The 24,097-nt window shown below is 57.4% G+C and overlaps 2 protein-coding genes across 2 annotated transcripts; one reads left to right on the forward strand and one right to left on the reverse strand.

Moving 5' to 3' along the window:
• Nucleotides 1-185: 185 nt before the first annotated feature.
• Nucleotides 186-13,146, reverse strand: LOC119110090 (protein FAM91A1). The gene is made up of 17 exons (XM_037233830.1): nt 12,880-13,146; nt 12,425-12,504; nt 11,798-11,882; nt 10,947-11,156; nt 9,982-10,172; nt 8,930-9,030; nt 8,387-8,546; nt 7,216-7,400; nt 6,242-6,440; nt 5,806-5,967; nt 4,868-4,980; nt 3,885-4,051; nt 3,456-3,604; nt 2,892-3,044; nt 2,284-2,615; nt 1,514-1,583; nt 186-961 (listed from the first exon to the last, which is right to left on the reverse strand). The coding sequence occupies exons 2-17, from the start codon at nt 12,494-12,496 to the stop codon at nt 860-862; spliced, it is 2,451 nt and encodes an 816-aa protein (XP_037089725.1). The 5' UTR covers nt 12,497-12,504; nt 12,880-13,146; the 3' UTR covers nt 186-859.
• A 654-nt stretch (nt 13,147-13,800) lies between these two features.
• Nucleotides 13,801-23,755, forward strand: Fdh (alcohol dehydrogenase class-3 Fdh). Its single transcript, XM_037234036.1, has 9 exons — nt 13,801-13,907; nt 14,376-14,477; nt 17,122-17,263; nt 19,839-19,936; nt 20,437-20,559; nt 20,911-21,127; nt 21,584-21,714; nt 22,222-22,476; nt 23,429-23,755. The coding sequence occupies exons 1-9, from the start codon at nt 13,887-13,889 to the stop codon at nt 23,471-23,473; spliced, it is 1,134 nt and encodes a 377-aa protein (XP_037089931.1). The 5' UTR covers nt 13,801-13,886; the 3' UTR covers nt 23,474-23,755.
• Nucleotides 23,756-24,097: the final 342 nt, after the last annotated feature.

Consider the following 24,097-nt stretch of genomic DNA (forward strand, 5'->3'; position numbering starts at 1 on the left):
TAGTGCAACTCACTACAGGTGTTATCAACCACACGAACGCACAGCACGCAGCCTATCCGCGACGACTGTTGCCATGCAACAGAAATGCGAGACTAGGCCGCGGAATCGCAGAACTTTCCCGAAAGATGGATTCTGGTATGTCACTCTCGCAGGAAGACGCTGGACGTACTGTAGGTACGTTGAAATGAGACCGCAGGGTGCATACCCGCTTTGTGTATTAATAGGTCCCCACGTCTCACTTTCGTTCCAAACATTGGCCCGGCAATGGTCCACCAGTGAGTTAAAGATTTACCTTTTCTGTCCCTGCGGTTTGTATTAAAACAGCGGTCCTCACTCTTGTCGCTGTGTAAGATAACGACATCTTGGCCCACAAAATATATCACGCAGACAACAGACGCCGCGACGATAAATGCTATAGAGCAGCCAGGAATGCTGCAGTGAAACGCACAGCCCAGGATAATTTGGAATGGAAACACTCCCACCAGGCACCCATATTCCATAGCATATGTAGCACACTCATCACAGACAAAAGCATGTAACAGGATTTTCGGCTATGGCAGAATAAGTGTATGGAAGTAAGTACCCCGCATGACTTACACACATATACCGCACTTTGTTCACAATCAATTAAAACTAGTACAATATGTGACACTCCCTAATTGATTGCACACATACACACCTGTGTCCATGGTAAGGTAAAGCCACTCTGTAATCGACATCAGGCACAACCCTGCCGACAGCGCATCTCGGGTGCACGACGGCGGAACACGCCCGGCCGGCGGCGCGGGCTTCCTGGCCCCTGCTGCGGCCGCTCACGGCGGACGCCACCTCACTCGATCGCCAGACGTCACGTCACGCGTCACGTGTTAGGCCACGTGGTCAGCTCGCCGTCGAAGAAGGCGAGACTCTGCGTGGGCAGACGGACACCGGACGAACAGCTGGTGGTCGCCCCTGCTGCCGCCTGGTGGACAGAGTCAGAATCTAGCACGTCCACGCGACGTGCGACTTCCAGTGAGATAGCCATAGACTGATAGTCTGGTACGCTGTCACGGAACTGATACGCTGCCACGGAACGTAAGCGCTTAAACCAGGTTAGAGCTACCACGAGTAGACACATCTCTCAAACCCTTAAACTCGTAGACAGGGCGAGAATTGTGGTGCCATCTCTCACCAGATTGCGAAAACAAGTTGAGGCTCAACGCGCAGGGCCAGTGCCCGCCACGAGGTGCCACGGACAGGCCGGAAGTCCGAATCCACTTAATCGTAATTTTCTTTTACAACGCTGGTCGGGCATAGCTCCATTTGTATACCGATCTTCGGAGGAATGATAGTTTTCATAACTTTACATTTTCCTAGCCATCGAAGGAAGCTACCGATTCAGGCATGCAGTAATGCCGACCAAGAACTGCCCGACATTCCAATGGTCCAATATGAGGCAAAAACATACCACAACATCGACATACAAATACGAACACGATCCCGGCATGCCGTTTGGATCCGAGCATTAGTTTACCTGGTAATGAAACATGAACTCTAGAAGTCCTTCGCCGAACGACTCGTTGAATTCTGCCAGCCGCTGCAGGCTGCAAAAGGGAACCACCGGTACTAACGGCAGCGAGTGACCGGAAAACGTGCCCGGCAAAACAGCACCATCTCATCACCGCGACCTGACTTAAATTCTCCGCACTGTCTCAGTCATCATCAACGCAATGTGCCAGCCGACACCAACGCAGCGTGCGGGCACCAAAGCAGTGTGAGCCCCCAATACACTTAGCCGCTAACTCGCCGCTCGAGCACCAGCAGAACACACGAGGCTCGAACGTCGCCTGCTGAGGGCGTGGCCCGCAGCGCTCACTCACTGAAGCCGTCCGGCCTCTTTTCCGAACTTAGCGGCTAACTCAATACCGACAGGTGGCCACTGTCGGACCGTTTCTCCTGACATGTCACGCGCTTTGATGGTGGCACATTGCATGTTCATTAGATGCGAGAGTTAGTTCAGACAAACAGCTGGGAAAATCAGAAAAACAAACACAGCTCACTGGGAAATGTAGGACAAATATCCAGAGCCAAATGGCCGACGGCGGCTGATATCTTACCAACATCAACAGCATACGGTCCATTCTGTCGATGTCCCCTGCCCCTTAGTTGTCTATTTCGTCGTGTATTCGCAACGACACTATCCACAAAAACCTCCCAGAGCTGCATCGACCTGAAGTGGCCTCACATCGGAGGCTGAGAGGCAGCCTGGGTCGCCTCTGCGCTCGTGGCGCCGCCTGCACTCACCTCTCGGGCCGGAACATGTCACCCTCGACCATGCTCCGGCTGACCTGGCGACACAGTGCCAGGTCAAACAGCGGTAGGCCGAAGAAGCAGCCCAGAAGCACCCAGTCGTCGTCCCCGTCCTGCTCTGTCCGGATGGTCTGTTTTGTCCAGTCGGCCTGTTCTGTTTGGTCGACCTTCCCTGTCCGCTCGGCCTGCTCTGTTCGGTCGGCCTGCTCTGTCCGGCCGGCGGGGGCGGGGTCGGCCGCCGCCACGTGGTCCACCTCATCCTGCAGGAGGCGCGCCGCCTCCCGGCTGCGCAGACCGTTCCGCGGCTCGTCCGACGCCGGCTGGCGGCCGGACCCGCCCGCCGCGTCCGCACCGGCTTCCGCCGCCACCCCGCCCGCCGCGTCCGCACTGGCTACCGCCGCCAGCCCGCCCACCGCGCCCGGACCGGCCGCGTGGGTGGCGTCGGCGGCGGCGTGGCCGGCCGGGCCGGCCGCGGTCTCGGCCGGGGTCTCGGCCGGCGACGGACCGGCGGGCGCTGGCCGACCGGAGCGGAGCCAGGCGGGCGGTGGCGGCCGGCGCCGCGGCGGCTCCCGCGCCGGGTGCGGCGGCGGCCCGGCGGCCGGCGGGGGCCGCAGACGCAGCAGCTTGACGAATCCGCACGAGCTGGCCAGCGCCAGGTGGCGACCGAGCGCGGCAACGGCCGCCGGTGGCCGCTCGCTCGGCTCCAGCGGGAATGTCACGTGCCGCACCTGCCCCTCCTGGCTCCAGCCGAACGCCTGCGGGCGGGGAGAGGTCACACGCAAGCCCCAGGGTGGCGTCAGCACGGGATGCACGGGGCGGGGCGACAGACGGCTGCAGAGCAAGGCATGCCAGGCTGTGGGGGTCTGGTCAGAAGTCGCCGCACAGTGGTACCCTGTTTTGATATCTGATAAGATATGTAAACATTCAACATGCAACTTGCGGTTTCACGGCACGGAGATCCGAGGCCATGATGAGATTCGTTAAATCGACTTGTGACACGTTTTCCCATCAGTCCTGTCTCACCCACCACTCAAATGTTACATGCACAAGAGCTGACCCTCTGGAAGAGGTGAGTAGCCCGAGTTGAGGAGGTGCCCCTCCGGCCTGAGGCTGACGGCCCTGCCGCCGCCAGCGCTCCAGCCCCCGGCCCCCAGCCGGGAGCTCACCTGCACCAGCACGGCCGAGTGCGAGAGGGCGTCGTTGAGCGTGAGCAGCGCGTTGCTGGCCGGGATCACCACCGGGTCGTGCCCCCAGGTGGTGACCAGCAGCCGCTCGAACGGCGCCAGCGGCTCCGGCAGCGAGCGCAGGCGGCTGCCTGCCGGCGGCGCGGGCGCCAGGCGCGTCAGCAGCGGCGCGTGGCGTCACGGCCCGCTCCGGCGGCCGGCCGCGGCCACGGCTATCTTACAGACTTCGCCGGCGGACGGCTGAGCTAGCGCGAAGACCGCTCCTCGGCCGGAGGCTGGCCAAGTTTGGCTGTTGGCTCATCTATCCACGCACGCACCGCCAAGGCCATTAGAGCATTATGGTCGCCTGGTGACCCGGCCGGAGGTCAAGCACACGCCACTGCAAACTGGGCGTGACGTCGGCAGACAAACCTTTGGTGAGGCAGAATGAGGGCGGTCCTGAGCCGGTCAGATGGTACAGGTACAGCTTCAGCCATACTGAGTTGACCTCCGGCACAGCCGGGCCGAAGTGCGGCGGCAGCTCGGCCGAGGCCAGCGCCCGGCTCTCCATGCTCAGGGGACACATCGAGACCAGCACCCTGCCGACGGGGGATGGGTCAGCACCCTGCCGACGGGGGATCGGTCAGCACCCTGCAGACGTGGGGATGGATCAACACCCCGCCGACGGGGGATCGGTCAGCACCCTGCAGACGTGGAATGTGTCAGCACCCCGCTGACGTGGGGATGGGTCAGTACCCTGCCGACGGGGGAGGGGGGGGGGGGGGTTCAGCACCCTGCCGACGGGGGATCGGTCAGCACCCTGCCGACATGAGGTAATCGGCCAGCACCTTGCCGCCGGGGGAATGGGCGAGCATCCCGCCGAAGGGGGATGGGTCAACACCCCGCCGACGGGGGATGGGTCAGCACCCTGCCGACATGGAGGGATCGGTCAGCAAACATACAGACACCCGCACTCCGTTCTGCTCACCATGTCGCCGAAGTGTCTGAGTCGCCATCATCTACGCGAAGCCGCCAAGCGGCGCATCAAAATCAGACCAGTCGATCGCAAGAACTGGATACCGAGCGAAACAGAACACACCCCGCACGGCACATGTGAATGCCCATACACTGCACAGCTCTCGCTGCCACATCGAGACGCTGCTGACTGCGGTCTGCGCTCCGGGGGCCCGGCAGGAACGAGACGAACCCATGCCTGTGTCGGTCCCACGGACACAAACACGGACACGAACACTGACACGGACACGGACACTGACAGACACGGACACGGACACGGGCACTGACAGACACGGACACTGACACGGGCACGGGCACGGGCACGGGCACGGGCACGGGCACGGGCACGGGCACGGGCACGGGCACGGGCACGGTCACAGGCTCGGGACGTTGCCTCTCACTGGTAGTTTTTGTTGAGGAGGCGGCCGCAGGTGGCCGGATCTAGACTCTGCAGACTCTCGCAGCGGACCAGGTCCAGCGGCAGCTCCAGCAGCCGAGGGTTGCACCGCAGCACCTGGCAAACACCGGCCGGATCGGCCTGATCAGACACGCGACGCAGTGCTGCCACAGGCACAGACACACGTGCCTGGGCGTAAATACGGAAGTGTGCACATCTACAGACGAACGCTGAGGCTGTCATGCACAGCCGAACAGTGACGCACACCTACAGGTGGGGATTAACAGACACCCATCCATCCACCCACACCCACGCGCACGTCAGGCGTTCTGGCTTCAGCGACCATTGGCGGTGGGGGCCCACGACATGGGACGCGCGCTGTGTCTGGGATCGCCACGCGAGAGCGGACATGCCGCGCGCGCATAGCCGCAATAGGAGCTTCGCGTCATTACGTCAGAGCGGTCCGCGACAGGTCGTCATCGCGTCACGCGCAGCCAAGCAGAGAGTGGCGGCCCATCCTGTGACACGGCCTGACGCAGCCAGATACACCCTGACACACGCCCTGACCTACGCCTTGATGCACACCTTGACATACACCCTGACACACGCCCTGATACACACCAATATACACCCTGACATACGTCCTGACACATGCCCTGGCGCACACATTGAAACACATGCTGACATTCACTGACACACACCCTAACACACACATCCTGACATACAGCCTGACACGTGTCCTGACACAAACCGTAACAAACATTCCCCAACACACACCCGTACATAAAGCCTGATACACGCCCTAGCGCACGCCCTGGCACACTCTGACGCCCAAACTAGCACACACTCTGACATGCACTCTGACTCACATTGACACACACACACACACACACAAACACACCGGCACACGCCCTTATAAACACCCTGACACCACCGGCGCACCTGTATGACCAGCTTGAGTGCCAGCGCGTGCAGGAAGTACCGTTCGGCCTCGCCTTCACTCTCCTCCGTGGTGATCTTGTCCAGCTCTATCAGCAGCGAGTCCACCGACTCGTCCGGCAGCTTGCCCACCTCGAACATGGTCACCGCGTGGTTCTTCAGGCCCTGGGGTCCGCACGGCCAGCCCGTCAGACACAGAGACACCAGTCACACGGGACCAGTCAGACAAGACGTCACGAGCAATAAACCTCCAGGGCGGCCATTGGAAGGCATGCCTCAGCGGAGACACATGTAGTGACCGGTCAACCACGCACAACAATGACACGATCATTACAACTTAACCCCATCAACCCTCCTCCACGCCTTGTCATTCAAACTACACGTAGATCACGGCCGCACGGATCGCCCGTCGCTGCCGCCCGGCCAGCGCCCTGCTCACCGGTGAGAGGTTACCCATCATGAGGAAGGCGGTGAGCGTGGAGTCGAAGAGGAAAGCGACGCGGCGGGCCGGCGGGCGGGCCTCGTCGGCGGCGAGCGCCGGCTCGGCGGCGGTGGCGGCGGGGCCGTCCGTCTCCTCCAGCCGCTGCTCAGTCAGCGCCTCCTGCAGTTCCCGAATCAGCGGGTCGTCCTCCTCCTCGCTGGCGGAGAGCCGGCGCGCGGGTGTCAGAGGGGCGGCGGCGCTGACGGGACGCTGACAGAGGGCCTTCAGAGGGGCGTCAGAGGGGAGCCAGAAGGGCGTCAGAGGGGCGGTGCTGATAGGGAGGCTGACAGGGGGCCCACAAAGGGGGCGTCAGAGCGGCAGTGGTGACAGGAGCGCTGACAGGAACACTGACAGAGGGGGCGTCAGAGGGGTGTCAGAGTGGTGCTGACACTGGTGCTAACAGAGGGGTTCGGAGGGGTGCTGGTCGAAGAGTGTCGGCAGGGAGACTCCAGCAGACGGGCAACACCAGAAGGACACCAGCAGAGACACACGGACAGATCGGCACCATTTGGTTCATTGACAGAAGAAACTGTCAGAACGGCTGTCAAAGCAGTGCTGGCAGACGAGCGTAGTAAAGGAGTCCTATCATTAGGATGTAACTACAGCAACCCAGCTGACAAGCCCAGCACAGAATTTGGAAGCTTCTGGAATGTTGAAGTGGGCACATCATGACTTTCACTAGTGTGGAACGAAACCTCTGCATTGAAACAAGTCAAACATACTGTGTCTATCTAAGTATGCGATGGACTAATCAAATCATCCGAATTTGCCCTGACGAGGTCTGTGTTCCGTGATCGCCTGCTCATAAACCCTCCCCCTCACCAGTAACATTACATGGCAGGCAAACACTCATACAGTTCAGAGCATCTCCCCTCCCCTCCCCCTCCTCCTTTTCGCTCCCCTCCTTCTATTTCCCGGGACCGTCAACGCACCATGCGGGAGTGGCCGGCGTCGCGAGGATGGAGTCGGGCGCGGCTGACACCTGCCGCTCCACGTGACGCCAGGACGGGTGCAGCTCCTCCGGCGGCGGGCCCTTCTTGCGCGCGAACCCCAGCCGGCAGTAGACGGAGACGGCGTTCTTCACCAGCTGCAGGTCGATCTGTAGCACGGCCGCCAGCTGCCGGGCACAGGGCCGGGCGGTGTCAGGAGGTGTCACACGACCGGGAAGTGTCAGAAAGGAGGTGTCACACAGGCGAGCGGTATGGAACCCCAGCCGGCAGTAGACGGAGACGGCGTTCTTCACCAGCTGCAGGTCGATCTGGAGCACGGCCGCCAGCTGCTGGACACAGGACCGGGCGGTGTCAAAGGGGAGGTGTTACACGGCCGGGCGGTGTCGAAGGGGAGATGTCACACGGCCGGGCGGTGTCGAAGGGGGAGATGTCACACGGCCGGGCGGTGTCGGAGGGAAGGCGTCACACGGCCGGACGGTGTCGGAGGGGAGGTGTCACACGGCCGGGCGGTGTCGGAGAGAAGGCGTCACACGGCCGGACGGTGTCGGAGAGAAGGCGTCACACGGCCGGGCAGTGTCGAAGGGGAGGTGTCACACGGCCGGGCGGTGTCGAAGGGGAGATGTCACACGGCCGGGCGGTGTCGGAGGGGAGGTGTCACACGGCCGGACGGTGTCGAAGGGGAGGTGGCAGACGGCCGGGCGGTGTCGAAGGGGAGGTGTCACACGGCCGGATGGTGCCGGAGGGGAGGTGTCACATGACCGGGCAGTGTAAGAGAGAGGGGGAGGTCATACCGCCGGACGGTCCTGGCGCACACAGCCCGGGGGGGGGGGGGGAGAGGCAGCGAGACGCACCACCACCGGGACATACCAAGTTAGGTCAGCAACGACCTGTACAAACCTGTACTCTGCGCCAGACGTACAAACAAAAAACCAAAAACCAAAACAAAAAAGCAAAAAAAAAACAGACAAAGGCGCCCTTTGGCTTCCAGAGACCTGAATACCGACTGGAAAATTAGCAAACGGCACATAAGGCATTGCTCACGCGGAATGTTTTCGTGCAGCTGTGCGTGGCTGTCTCGAAGCACCGTCAGGCGAGATCAGACACCACTAAATCTTGTTCCCCGAGCAGAGGGCATGCAGAGCGCATCCCTCACCTCAGCCACCGTCGTCTTTTCATCGATGGACACGAATATTTTGTACAGCAGCTTTTCAAAGTAGTCTCCGAGGACGCGGTTCATGACGAAGCCCTCTAGCGGTGGAACCGAGAACCGATCGTCGTCGTGCACCGGCACGACCACGTAGATCAGGCCCTTCCTGAAGAGAGACCAACTAGTCATTAGCCACCTCACCGCCAGTTGACACATAAAGTTGGGAGAAACAACTGAGGCCTATGGGGGGGGGGGGGGGAGGGGCAAGTGCAGCAGCGACAGTGAAATATACGGTATTTGGTGCAACAGTATTTCGGCACCGTAATTCCAACTACATTACAGCATTTCCGCTATCCGCCTTCGCAAAAGCTGCGTTCCGGTTTCATGTAATGTAAGTGTGTCAAAGTATAGGTGCGATGTACCCGTCCAACAGTGTAAATACTCATCCTCGCTGCGCCATGTGTAAATTTCCTTCAAACCCCAGAGCACACATCCTGCGCAAGGCACGTGCATCAGTGGATCCGTGTCAACGGCGCGTAATCGACTTACGAGTAGAGCGAGTGCACCACGCCGTGGTCCAGTTGACCCACCAGCTGAGACTTGTTGTCGATCAGCAGGTCGACCAGCGCCTTCTGGCCGGAGGACAGCACCTGGAGGGCAGACGAGGGTCAGCCGACGCCAGCCCCGGGCGGGCGCCGAGCCTCGGCACACACCGTATCGGGCGGTGGGGCAAACGATTGGTCACGGCGGCTCCGGGTCTGCTGGGTCCGCTGCAGGGGTGCGTCGACCCCGCAGGCTGGCGGACACGGTGCCGGCCACAGCTCAGATCAGCCTGGAAGGAGACGGTCAGATCGGCTCGGCACAGGGGTCGCGGAACAGCAGGTACCGTCAGAGGTGCGGCCAGGGTCCGGGCCAGGCCAGTCAGACACAGGTGCCACCAGCAGCGGGAAGCCACATGCACAGATCTGGGTCCCTTCACTCAGGCGTGTCCGCCGCAGCGACCGTGACATCACCCCAGCTCTGCTCCTCGATCGGGGAATCGGTCTGCCGCGCTCGTGCTCCGGAAACGTCTGCACCTGTCCCGCGAGAAGGACACCCAGCCTCACAGGACCCGCCAACATTGCCAAATCCCAGAACACGAAACGCGTAAGTTGTTCAGTGCATGCGCGAGGAACATTACTGACCTAGATAAGACAGTAGTAACAGCCTTATTCTTCGGAGAAAACCCAGGAGAATGGACATAGAGATGTGTTGATATTTCGGCAGCACGCTTTTATCGAAACGAATAGCAGAGGGGAATTTTTTGCTTCTGCTGGAAGTGAAAATTGAAAAAATCGGAAGTGAATTTTTCACTTCTGCTATTCGTTTTGATAAAGGCACGTTGCTGGAGTATCAACGTATCTATATATCTGTTCTCCTGTTTTTTTTTCTCCGAGGAATAAGGCTATTGCTACCGTCTTATCGACACGCCACACGCACTGCGAGGAATCGGCCGCCATCAGCTGTCTAGCCCCCGGCCCAGCCCGCCAGCCTGACGGACCGCTCCGCCCCAGCTCCCCACCACGCGCCGCCGCGCGGGACCGCCGACGCCGCCGCCGCACCTTGATGTCGTCCTCCATGACCAGGCCGACGTCCACCCGCCAGCTGGGGTCGATGAACACGGGCACGGGCTTGGCCGGCAGCAGCGGCCGCACCGACCGCTTGCGGAAGGCCATGCGTTGCTTCAGGCCCGAGCGGCACTGGTTCATCAGCTCGATGTACTGGTTGCGTCCGATGCCCAGCAGTCGCAGGCCTGCCGGCGCGGGGTGACGTGTCGGCTGCCGGCGGTCGGCTCGGACGCGCGGATCACGCGCTGGTGGACAGGTGGGGATAACTGCCGCCCCCAACATGTGCCAGGTGCCAGGACGAATAGACAGCACGCCTCTAAAGTCCCTGTACGAAGATACTGACGACTGTTGCAACTTACAGCATCAACCATCGACTTCCAGGTTCGCTAGATGGTAAACGCCCGTAGCCTTAATATGAGCATGACAACGGTTCTAACGTTGGAGAATGACTTCGAGATATCGTGTCGAAGATGCGGCGATCCCCGCAATATCTCAGGCAACAGTCAGTGAATTCACCAATGATCCGGGCGGAGCGAGACAGGACTGAGTCAAACCTTCTAAAATCATCCCTACCACACACACCAGCAAGCTCTCCAACTAAATGTCATCACAGTGGAACAGCTAGTGGTCTCAAACCAACAGAAGTCTCTCGCGGACATCTACGACACAACACATACCGACGTGAGAACCGAACTGACACCAACTCTAGCGGACCCCAAGGGTGGCTGACACGGACCCCAAGAGCGACTGACGACATGGACCCACGAGCGACTGACACCGACCCCGACGAGCGACTGACACCGACCCCCACGAGCGACTGATACCGACTCCACGAGCGACTATACGGACCCGAGAGCGACACCACCGACCCCACGAGCGGCTGACACCACGGACCCCACGAGCGACCGACACGGACCGTAAGAGCGACTGACACCGCCCAGACCACGGTCGCGACTCACAGTCGGCGGCCGTGAAGTTCGGCAGCGAGTCGTAGCTGCGCTCCTGCTCCATGATCCGCTGCACCACACTGATGTAGTACTCAAATGGGCTGAGGCGCAGGCCCTTGACCACAATGTCGGCCAGGTGGTACGGGTACAGCATCAGGTGCTGCTGGCTGTACTGCACCAGCTGGCGGTAGTAGGCCGGCTCATCCCGGAACACGCGCTGCACTGAGGGCCCACCCAAGCACCACAATCAGATCACTGGAGAAGTGGGTGCTGGCTCACTCCAGATCACACACTGCTCTGAGAGCTGGCCCATGCAGGACTTAGATCAGCAATGGACACTAGTCCAACTAATCTCATAACACACACCACAATGTGGTGGGCTGGGCTGGGCAGCATGGCCAAGCACCATTCCCATGATTGCTTGCTGTGGTGTTGATGAGTGAGCTTTACTTTACTTGACCAAGTGTATGGTCATGATACCATAAAGCTATTATCTACCTTGCAGCCTTTAATATACCTTTACTCTCATCTACACAAGGAAGGAAATAACCAGCTTTCTGGTAAGAATCAGGTAAAAAACATTGCATGGAAAAATTACAGCTTTCTTACCCTCTGTTCCTCACTATCATTTAACAATCAACATATCACTTGAGCTGAGCAGAATATTTAAACAACTTCAACAAACAAAATACATGTATGCCCATGCTGCAGTTACTGGCTAACTCATGCACTGATGATGCATTAGCCAATAAAATAAAGTAATAAAGAACATATGACACGCAATTCCTAGGTTACAGACTCCTCCCCTTCAAGCCATGGGCTAGATGACCAGATATCATAAGACATTGCATTCTTGCAGTTACCAAGGTTTCCCTTGTGGCGAAGCTGGTTTTTTATGCTGACATCCAGCACATGCTTTTCATATTCCTTCTGTGACTGGCCCAGGTACTGAAAAACAAAACCAATAATTGGGTTTATTTTCACTTACATTTGACATCAGGTATTCTGTGTATCATATGGGTATAATACTGCTTAGCCTAACAAAGAGCCAAAAGTAAGTTAAACAAGTAACTTATCTCCACTTCTATATCTCTCCTTCTTTTTTCAACACATCCAATATTTCACTTTTGGTGCAAGCATGACAATACAGTTCAAACAAACTCCTAACTTCATTAATGTTCAGTCGGCAATCTATTCTAGTAACCAAACTGAGCAAATCAGTCAGCAAATTTGAATAAAAGTTTATTACCTCACAGAATTTGTAAAGTACTCAGATTCCCACCAGTGTAGATACTCTCAGGGGTCACAACAACAATAGGACATTAAACCTGTCTTGAAATGGAAGTCTGAGCTTGTATGGTCTACAATGCTTGTTCCATGCTTAAATTCCATTTCACTTTTCAAGATGACATTGAAGCATCTCATTAAAATGCTACAACACACATTACTACTGCAATCCAAAATGATGAATGATAAATATTTGGTCTTACCTCTTTAACATGAGTGGGCAGCCTTGCCCAAGAACAGCCTTGCAGAACAAGTTTTTCAATATTGTCATCCATTGTAATGCCTGCAAATCCCAGGTAAAGCATGATAATTAAGTGTGAACAAGCAATATGCCCATGGCACCTGCTAAGGCTTGTTCAAATCTTGAACTGTGAAAAAGCATCATATACTTTGAACAGACACCTAACACATAGGTTAAATAAGTATATGAAACAAAGCAGCCGCAAATTTAGAGCTCTAATCAACACATAAATGTATTGTCACCATAGCCAAAGAGGCCTTGAAAGCATCACAAAAAACCCAAACAGCACTTCAATTTGGTCCAAGCACAGCTAGTAACAATAAAATGTCTACAAAATGTGGTGCCTACGGAGGATTTGACGCAGTGTATTCCAGAAAGCAATACCCAGCATATGTTTGTATTACTCCATACACGTACCTCAGATTTATGTACTGCTACCTATGTCCAAGGCACAGAACGGCTCATAAATCTTTCCTCTGGTTGCTGCAAGTGTAGTGCAGGCTCACGACACTTTTAGCTGCTGCTTGCGGAATGGCAGCAAAAACACTACACTTGAAGCTGAGGCTGGTGGATTTTTAAAAAGTTAACAGGCAGGAGGAAATGTCACTAGCACCCAAAACCGACGGGATAAGGCCCATCGCACCACCCCTGAAATCCCAAAGGGTTCCCAAACACCTTCGTGGGCCTCGGTGAAGCAAGGCAATTTACACGCATTTTGTTTTCGCCTCTTCCGCGCTACTCTATGCATAGCTGATCAAGATAATAATGCAGCACAATTCAAGACGAGCATGTAAAACAAAGACTGAAGACATAAAGCGAGCCGACAATTGATCTCGTCATTTCTTAAATTAATTTGCCTAAATTATGCTGTTTAAGATCTTCATGGCTTTTGAATAAGCCGAAAAGTACCGGAATTTATTGTAGTTATTACTATGTGTCTTCTTAACAACCTGCAACATAAGAATAAAGAAATGCGCCAAGCCTTCCTACCCATTTATATATAAAAAAAATTTTCAGTGTCTTTGACGGTATAAAAACATCCAAAATGGCTGAAAATTTGCAATAAGATCGCATTCATATTTCTGCAGCAGATTACTGAAGTCTAATCATAAAAAATGTTCTTAGCTGCCTATCGCAGCTGTGACGCTGCTGTAAGTAAGCTGTTTCATTGGGTGATCGTCGAGTGATCTCAGAGCTGACCGAATAATAGCATTCACTAGCTAAGTACGTTACGTTGCTTGGTGGCCATAGACTAAGCATAAGTATCTTTGGTTTGTGTTGAACAGATGCACATGACGCCTCTACGTACGTCGTGCCGCGCTCTTCCTCTTCGGTTTCGCCGGTGGTAGAGCAGCGTGTTGTGTTGTTCTGCGGGCGGGGTATCGTGAAAACTTGATAGTCAGAGACAACTAATCTTTGCAAAAATGACTGACACTAAGGGAAAGGTTTGTAGCTTGGTTCGCAATGGCTTCTTCTGGTGAAAGTGTGCATGGTTTCGCGTCGCCCGCGTAATTTTGGCGCTTGGAGACCTATGATCGCCCTGCTCCATGACACTCGCGTATCCGGGATACCTGTGCTGGTCCAGTTATTTAGTACATATTATAGGAATGATGCACTTGTTCTTTGAGCCTTCCACGCTTGCGTACATTTTTTAGCAGATAAACTTAAAATTGGTCAATTGCAGTGCTTATGTTATGACTGATCCCAAGCATTGTCACTCTGATGTCCCTATCGGCATGTTTTATCTAAATTTATTTTCATACAAATTGCTGCATGAATGCAGTTTTATAGATGTTGTCAACTTTGATGCAACCAGTTTCTAAGAGCAATGAGTGTATGTTGTATGCTCAAACATGGGTGCCTATCCCTTGCACCAGTGGCTATTCTAGGTAATCTTCTAACTGTTCTGGCAGGTGATCACATGCAAGGCTGCTGTGGCATGGTCAGCCAAGGAGAAGCTCTCTTTGGAGACCATAGAGGTTGCCCCACCGAAGGCTGGGGAGGTCAGAATTAAGGTAACTGCAGTTGAAAGTGGTGTGTGTTTGTCGCCTGATGGTGTGTGCTGTGATTTTGAGTTTTTGGGGACAATAGCCACATCTGATGATGGAAAGCCTCATTTGATTATGTTATATTCATTGTATTTGACATGTAGTATTTGAGATGTATGAATGTGGCTCATGTAAAATGGATAATTAGATGCCTTATCATACTGTTGGTGCTGAACATGCACTGGTTATCAGTGTTAAATGCTTAGGATATCAATCAGCAGGCAGCCTATGGCACATAGGAGCCATACTAGCTGCTTGTCCCTTGCCCAGATGGTGGGGCAGGGGCAATGTAGCCCATAGGGCTATTTGTTGGTACATACATGGAAAATAGTGTAATCATGACCAGATTTTCCATTTATGTGGGCCACTCATTGGCATGTTATGACATCAAATATCTTTCTCCTCTATTTCTGGTCTCTGATTAGATGTTTTTTAGCAGCAATGGATTGCGGGCAGTATGTAGTATGTATTTGTCTTGGTATTAGAAAGTTGGTATGTATGAGAATGTATTGCCAGCATTTCTGGTTTCTTAGGGAATGTTTTTTAGGAACAATAAATGGAAGGACAGCCAGCCTGATCTGGGTTGAGGATGGTGTACAGCCACAGCCTGTTTGGGCCCCAAAACTCACCAGGAAGTGATGAATCTGCTGATCGTGGTTGTAGTGAGACCCACATTGGCACATTTGTGTAGTCCCACATTGGTACATTTGTGTAGTCCCACATTGGTACATTTGTGTAGTCCCACATTGGTACATTTGTGTAGTCCCACATTGGCCATAGTATTGCTAAGCATAACTGCTGAACAACACTCTCAATTAGTAGTTGCAGAACATGTCTGGGTAAGTTGTGTGGCTCTACCTTGCATGGATTGTGATATCAGCAGGTAAAGCAGAAATGGGCCAACTTTCAGCAAAAATGACTTTTGACCTGACTTAGAGGAGTCAAGTATTAACCTAGCCACACAAAACTTATAACAAATTACAAGATTTCACTGAGACCAAGCCACTGTGTTTTCCTTGTGCTTCCCCTACTCTGCCCATTTGCTCGAGACTGTGAATCGGGGTGAAAGTTGCTTGAACACCTCCTTTTTGTGACATGAAAATGAGAAACCTAAGATGTCCTAAACCCGTGATGGCACTAGGGCTGACATGTCTGGTAATAATTAGGATGGAAATTTGTGGCGATATTTGAAACTTAACCGCAATCAGACCTGTGGAGCAGGACTTCAGACAGAACGTAATCCTCACCAGATGAGCTTAACAAGAGATAACTTTGTAATCAGAACTTTTCAAGGGATGAATGTCAAGAATGCGACCCCACGCTAAGCAGCCGCGTGAGACCTGACCAAACCAAAGACATTAAATTTATGGGCTGGGAAAAAGCTAAAACAGCACGCGTGGAAAAGCGGGGCCGATAGCTCGGTAATTTTTGGTCACGGCGAGACCTCACCAGCTGCTTCGAATCATCCACCAGATCGCCGGCACGCCTTGCTTCAGTGAAGTACAGACGGCTTTGTATACTACACCGATCCCTGATTGCGGCTGGTCCAGCTCACCCAGTTGATGCATGCATCTGCCGATATTGAGTGTTTGGAAGGGTGGATGCCAGGGCCGTATAATCTAAGCAGAAAAAGATGTAGAAGTGGTGGGGTGGAACAGAAAAATAAAGCCATTTCAGGCTTCAGGGCATTTCGTCCGGGCCCTGGAAGCATCTGGCTTTATTTGCTCAGGTTGCTCGCTTTGAAGCGTGTTGGCGCTCACCTCTGTCGTGGCGTCGGGCGGCTGCCGCCACGCCAGTCGTCGCACTGGTCTGTCCCGATCACCAGTCCGTGGCCTCAGTTGACCGTCAGTTCGACTGCAGCGTGTCTCTCTCCTCGTGTGAAACAATCTGGTTAGCGGCTGGGCCTTTGATAGTATTTAGGACGCCTCCAAGTGCCGAATTCTTTGTGGCCTTTTCGGGCGCAACCACTAGCACGGACCAGAGAGCACAGTTGAAACCTGCTGTTGAAATAACCCCGATGGAAAAATACAGCGATCACTTATTCAGGAGCCGGCGTCCGTCATTTGTCGGCGTTCAATGGCTAGCTGGCCATCGGGGTGGTGTGCTGTACCGCTCTGACCGGTGTCGGTCGATGCAGGACCCCGTGCGGACCGGTGATTGCTGGCGTGGCATACCTTGTTTGCCAGTGCCTAGCTGTGATTGTTTCTTGCCTGCCGTGCTGCCCAGTAGTTGTTCGCGTGATGCGCCGTACTGAGTGGTGGTATGCCGCATTGACTAGCGTCGTGTCGCGCGGGCGGGTGGTGACCGGTGATGTACCGCATCGCTGCATTGACCGGCGATGTCTGACGCCGATCGGCGGCGTTCCGGTCCCGCCGGTGATGTGCCGCGCTGGCTGCCACACGTGTTGTATGGGTCGGCAGCGCGCCGCACCGGTCGTCAGTTTTCCATGGTGGCTGCTGGTACGCGGCGCTGACCGCCGGTGTGCCGCTCGGCCGGCCGTGCACAGTCGCGCGCAGTCAGGCGCAGTGGCGCACGCTCGCGCGCAGTGGCGCACAGTCGCGCACAACTGGTGCCGACCATACTGTGATGCTGGGCGACCGGCCGCCGCCAGGTGCTGGCCACGGGCGTCTGCCACACGGACGCCTACACGCTGGACGGCCACGACCCGGAGGGCCTGTTCCCCTGCATCCTCGGTCACGAGGGAGGCGGCCTGGTGGAGAGCGTCGGCGATGGCGTCACACATGTGGCACCCGGTGAGTCCGGCCCGGGGCCCGCCCACCGCCCAGCTGACTCCTGTCAGACGTCCGTCAGCGCTGATGTTTAGCACGCATTGGCAGAGGCGTGGGGGCGCTACAAAATGTAGGGCAGGCGCACTTATTGTTTGGATATCAAAGTCGGCTGCTGCTGCCCGTGCGTTCCCCTTGCCATCCCCATCCTCTTTCTCATGGTATTAGGCCCCTTTGGTCGAAGCTTTGTGGCGGCCATGCTGACACGTCGGTAGCCGTTTCCTAGACAGTTTTGGCGTCAGCTGCACCTTCATGAGTATAGGCCGGAGCGGCAGGTCATGTTAAGGCGTGCCTGTGCTGTTGCATCCCTCCCCCCCCCCCCCCCCGCCCCCCGTGTGACGTTGCGGTGTTCGGTTGCAGCGAACAGCGGATTTGCAACGTCATTCTGCCCGTCTCCATGATTCGCCTTGCGTTGCCGCCGCGGAGAGGCCCTGCTCGGGCGTGCGGGGCCTCAAGGTTGGGCTAATGGCCTCACGTGGCCGCCGATTGGTCCGCGCTGGCCGGCGTCCCCCTGACGCCGGACTGGACCTTGGAGCGCGCGCCGCGCTGTGTGGACCAGACTGGCCGCCGTGTTTACACGATCGCTTGCCAGACGGGGCGTGGGCCGACCGGCGGTGGCCCAGAGACGGGGTACCGCGACCTTGATTCGGGCTCGATCCGCTCGGAGGTGGCGCACCGTGACCTTGTCTCAGCGTCAGCCGACCCGGAGGCGCGGTGCCGTGGACATGTCGCCGTGTCAGCGGGCCTGGGGACGGCATCGTGGCATCATCTCTGCGTCAGCTGACCCGGAGACGGGGCGCGATGGCCTTGTCTCCCCATCGGCCGGCGCAGGGACAGGGTACGATGACCCTATCCCTGTATGGGTGGACCCCACATGAGCGCAGCCGGCCACGCTCCACGACACATCGCCAAGTGGTTGCATAATGCAGCGCCGTTTCGCGTCGCACACGCCCGTTTTAGCTATCACTAGATCAAAGTGTCATTCACTCTTCAGGCATCCCCTTTCGGTGCGGGTAAGGCTGTTTCCATTGAGCAGCGACTGCGAAGCCTGATTAGGGTGGGGGTGAGATAGATCACGGCTTCCACCGGTTCGTCGAAAATTTGGTTCTCGGTACAGCGGTCTTTGGTACGTGCAGTGGGATGTTCGTGACGAGCACTATGCACGCTTGGTTTGGGTTTCATAGCAGACTTATAACGTGTCAAATCGACTTACAGCCAGTCCCATACATCGGCTGTTTCACCCATGCGTTCGATTCAAGCCTGTTTTGCCGACGTCTCGGCCCGTCCGACCCACTCAGACCCGTGCTCCCGCGCCTCGGGCTGTCTGTCCCATTAAGACCTGTGCTCCCGCGCCTCGGGCAGTCCGTCCCATCCAGACCCGTGCTCCCGCGCCTCAGGCAGTCCGTGTCATCCAGACCCGTGCTCCCACCCCTCGGGCCATTCGTCCCATTTAGACCCGTGCTCCCGTACCTCAGACTGTCCGTCCCATTCAGACCCGAGCTCCCGTGCCTCGGCCCGTCCGTCCCATTCAGACCCGTGCTCCCGTACCTCAGACTGTCCGTCCCATTCAGACCAGTGCTCCCGTACCTCGGGCCCGTCCCATTCAGACCCGTACCACCAGGGCTTGGCCAGTCCGTCCGACGGCGACGACGCCGCTGCCGGGCTGGCGGTCGCTCGGACTCTGTCTGTCCTGTGCCTTGTGTGACCGCGGCGGAGCGTTGGCCAGCCCGTCGGGGCCGACAGTCGGACCTTGTCTAATCCGCCTGGTGTGACCGCGGCGGAGCGTTGGCTAGCCCGTCGGGGCCGACAGTCGGACTCGGTCTAATCCGCCTTGTGTGACCGCGGCGGAGCGTTGGCCAGCCCGTCGGGGCCGACAGTCGGACTCTGTCTAATCCGCCTGGTGCGACCGCGGCGGAGCGTTGGCTAGCCCATCGGGGCCGACAGTCGGACTCTGTCTAATCCGCCTGGTGTGACCGCGGCAGAGCAATGACTAGCCCGTCGGGGCCGGCCGACAGCCGACCGTGCGGCTGATGGAGGCGGGCGAAGCCGGTGCCGGGGCCGGGTTGAAGCAGGCCGCTATCGCGAGTGCATACCAGGTCTGGCTGCGGTTGAGTGTTTGTTCTCGCCGCTCCAAGTGGCGGCTATCGTTGCAGATTAGTTGCCGATTGTCTGGTGGGCACAGACGGTGGCCGGTAATGCACGTGGTCATCGTCGCCGTCATATGGTCAGCCCTTGGTTTTGCTGGCGTGGAGGAGAGGCAAGCGAGTGGACCAGGCCACAGACGTGGGCCAATTATTTGGGAGTCGCACTTACGCTGCACGTTTCTTGTCTTGGCACACTTTGAACCTTGGCCACTTTTGAGCGGCATCGTGACGCGGCCGCGAAGAGACGAAACACGACATGAAGCGGTCTGACTGGGTGGTGCCGCGACGCGCCTTCTGCCTCTTCGCGAGGATGTCATCAGTACCGCGTGACGTGGACATGACGTGCTGGGTATCGTGGAGAGGCTATCGCACTGACGCGCGCGCGCGGCGTGTTGCAGGCGACCACGTGGTACCGCTGTACATCCCCCAGTGCTACGAGTGCAAGTTCTGCAAGTCGCCGAAGACCAACCTGTGCAGTAAGATCCGCAGCACTCAGGTACGGCTGGCGGGCCGCCGCACGGCGCGCCCGGTGACGGCGCCACGTGGCGCCGGCGTCGAACGAGCCGTCATCCCCCTGTAGGGGGGCGGGGGGAGGGGCGTGCATGTGATGCGGGAGGAGAGCAGCCGGTCTGGCCGGACGCCTGCTGCGTTACATTGTGCGGCTCTTTCGGGTTGTCCTGCCCCGCGTGACGTCATTCGCCCAGCGTGAGGTGTGATGTGTCGGGGGAGCTGGTGTAGCGTTGTTTTCGAGCCATTTGCGCGTAGGCTTATTCCAACTGTTTCCTGGAGCCTGTTACGTCGTGTTTGCTATTGCCAGGCAAACGCCACTTCGTAGACATCATGTTGTGCAGGGGCGATGGGAAGCACGTAATTCTCCGTTGTGTCAAGTCACGTGGGACGACTGCGACTGACTCGGTTCTTTCGCGGAGCCGCTGTGCGTAGCCGCTGTGTCGGGTGACCAGGGCGCCGGTCTGATGATGTGTGTGATGTTGCCAGGGCGCCGGCGTGATGCCGGACGGCACGTCCCGCTTCACCTGCAAGGGCAAGTCCCTGTTCCACTTCATGGGCTGCTCCAGCTTCTCCGAGTACACCGTAGTGGCCGGCGTGTCGGTCTGTAAGGTGAGATCATCTTACCCATGGCTGTGAGGTGAGGTCATCTTACCCCGGCCGTGTCGGTCTGTGAAGTTCGGTTACCTTACCCAACCCGTGTCGGTCTGTGGAGTGAGGTCACCTAGCATGTAACCCGCGCTGTCTCGGTTTTGGGCTGTTCTGGGGCACCGGGTTGTGTATCCTGCAAGATGCTGTTGAGCTTTGAAGTCGCATATGTTCTGGGGGTTGGAAACGCTAAAAAAAGACGCGACGTTGAGACGCGGCGACCACGGAGTGCCACCACCTGAACGTGCACGGCCAGTGCACTGTATCCCCTCATGATCGGGTCTGACCCGCCTCACCGCGTGCGCGCGCGGCCAGGTGGACCCGGCGGCGCCGCTGGACAAGGTGTGCCTGCTGGGCTGCGGCATCTCCACCGGCTACGGCGCCGCGCTCAACACGGCCAACGTCGAGGCCGGCAGCACGGTGGCCATCTGGGGCCTGGGCGCCGTCGGCCTGGCCGTCGCCATGGGCTGCCGGGAACGCGGCGCCGCGCGCATCATCGGCGTCGACATCAACCCGGACAAGTTCGAGCCGAGTGAGCAGGGGGCGCGCCACCGCCGGCGGGGCCGCCGGCCGGGGTTCGGGGAGCAGGGCGAGAGCTGAGGAGGGGCCCGTTTGTCCGGCGGGATTGTCTCTATAGAAAGGGCGGGGGACTGGGGCGTTGTTTGGGGGCGTTACTGCCGTTATTTGGGGGCGTACGGGGAACGCTTTTTTAATGGTCAACTGGTCGTTCCGAACGCGGTCGGGTATTGGTTGTCTGTGCTTAGCCCGGCTTGTCACCATCACAGCCGTCTGCGATTCAGGTAACGGCCCGCGCGTCCTGTTCTGTGGGCGTTTCCATGCATGACGCCGACAAGCCGTCCTCTCCTCGCTCGCTGGAGCTTTCTCCGTTGGCCGGCGCTCTGTGTTGTGGGACTGTAGGTTGGTCACTCCGCTCCGCTCCGTCAGGCCGGTCTTCGCCGCCGGTGACGGTCTGTCCCTCTGGCGGCAGGCAAGGCGTTCGGCGTGACCGAGTTCGTCAACCCCAAGGAGCACGAGCGTCCCATCCAGCAGGTGCTGGCCGAGCTGACCGACGGCGGGCTGGACTACACCTTCGAGTGCATCGGCAACATTCACACCATGGTGGGCAGCGGTGCTGGCGGCCTGGGCGACACCATCGGGAGGGGGAGGGGGAGGGGCGCAGACTCGACGGAAGGGATCAGGCGTGGTCCCGGACAGACCGAGCAGCTGATCCGCTCCAGCTCTCACCCCAGCCCCAGGCCAGGCGGCTTGGATTTCGGAAGAGCATATATGATACGATAAGCTTCGTTTCTTGACCGGCATGATGCAATGTAAATGCTTGTATTCTGTCCCGGTAAATCCGCGGTGGTTAAGCTCTTGACCGTTGGCTGAGAACTCGCTATCTAATTGTGTGTTGCGATTTTCTGCTGCGGCGATGAATGGCTCACATATTACATATACACATCACGGCACGCCATAACAGAGGCTCTCCTCTCAGTCCTGTTTGTCTGTCCCTCCGGCGCGAGTTGTGACGCCTACTGCGGGCGACGGACCTCCGACCATGCGGCGACATGTGGCCCGTCCGCTCGCCGGCGTCTTCTGACGCGTTCGTCCGGCCCGTGCCGGCAGCGCGCCGCTCTCGAGTCATGCCACAAGGGCTGGGGCGTGTCGACCATCATCGGCGTGGCCGGCAGCGGCCAGGAGATCTCGACGCGCCCCTTCCAGCTGGTGACCGGCCGCGTCTGGAAGGGCACGGCCTTCGGCGGCTGGAAGTCGCGCGACGCCGTGCCCCAGCTGGTGCAGAAGTACATGCAGAAGAAGCTGATGGTGGATGAGTTCGTCACGTTCAACTTCCCGCTGACCGAGATCAACGAGGCGTTCAAGGTGGGCGTGGGGCGGCACTTGCGGGGGGGGCGAGTGGGTCTCGCGACAGTCCAGGTGAGGGGGGGGGGGGCGTCGCTGGTAGTCAGGCGCGCAGCTGATACGGAGATGGAGGCACTCGCGCGCATATTTCTGTCATATATATATATATATATATATATATATATATATATATATATATATTCATTGTAGTTTGCGCTACGTGAAACTCTTCTGGTTGTTTTAAGACACAATAGTTAGTAAATTTTAACTGACACCTCATACGTCCTACTCGCAAGACGGTTTTGGTGTGTCAAAACGATGCACAAGTGTGTGTCAATAACATCGAAGTGGCTTTGAACCGAAGTCGTTCCCCATCCATTGGCGGCAATAATGCTGCGTGTCTCCCGGCACTGTCGCAGCACGACTCCCGTCGTGCATGATGTGGGCTGGGCTGAGTCTGGCCCGGTGTACCGGGTCCGCTGGGGGGGGGGGGGGGGCAGACCGGTGTGCCATCGCGGCCAGGTTGGCGCGGGTCTCGTGCTGTTCGTCGCCTCCCCCCCCCCCCCCTTCCCTCGCCGTCTCTAGAGCAGCATGCTGTGATATTGAGCAGAGCGCATGTCGTCATGCGCGATAGAGGGGTTTGCAAGTCACGGCTGTAAGCTCAGTGGTTGAGAAGTGTAGTGGTGATCTGGCAGGAAGACTTCTAGCCTGTTTCCAGCAGTCCTCGTCATTGGGATTGGCCCTGTGTGGGGAACATCTCGAGCTGGTTTGACGACACCCGTGCGTCTCCAGTTGATGGAGCTGTGCCATGTCCGGCTGGGCGAGAGGGAGTCCCACGTGTCTCTTCTTCCCACCCGTGCTCGTGTCGTAGCGGCCAGGACCCTCACTGAACGCGCCCCGTGTCGTCCGCCGCGCCGCGTTCGCCGCTCGGCCCGGACGGCGCCGGTGACCCGTTGTGCCCACTCCTCTTCAGATGATGCACGAGGGCAAGGCCATGCGCTCGGTGGTGCAGCTGTAGGCGCCGCGCCGCCGCCCGCCGAGAGGAGCTTGAGGCAGCGGTGGTCGGCACGCTGCCGCCCCGTCGTCTCGCCGCCAGGTGCCGGTGTGGATGATGATCGTTTCTCCAGGCGGCGGCGCTTCGCCGTCGTCGACCGTTGTGTTTGGAGGGCTGCCTGGTCGTTCAGGTCAGGCGTGGCCGCTCACTGCCACGCGTTGTAACGCGGACGGCTGTCGTTTCGCGGTGCTTGTGCCAAGGCTTTGATAGAGAACTTTATGAATACATTTATCGGGTCACTCTCCAGTCTGCTGGATGTCACGTTTGCGAGCTGCAGACTTCCGTGGCTGACTCTGGAAACGCATCCACTGCATGCTGCTTCCAAGAGACACGAGCCATACTGGATCCCTGCATGAATGGGGGCCCGGGCCATGGCAACTTGTGTGCATGGGACAAGATGAACAAATTATGTTGTGCGTCAAAGCGTAAACTGTGAAATAGACACTAGTTGTTCCTAATCCGAAAGGCCGGAAAGTAAAGGTGGTGGAAATGGGTATAGGGTCAAATATGTTGACCCAACATTTCTTTTTACTTGCTTTTTTGACTGCTGCAAAGAGAAAAGGCGGAGCAGATCAGGGAAAAAGACAC

Source organism: Pollicipes pollicipes, unplaced genomic scaffold (assembly GCF_011947565.3).
Source record: "Pollicipes pollicipes isolate AB1234 unplaced genomic scaffold, Ppol_2.1 Scaffold_7231;HRSCAF=8579_pilon_pilon_pilon, whole genome shotgun sequence".
NCBI classification, from domain to species: Eukaryota; Metazoa; Arthropoda; class Thecostraca; order Pollicipedomorpha; family Pollicipedidae; genus Pollicipes; species Pollicipes pollicipes.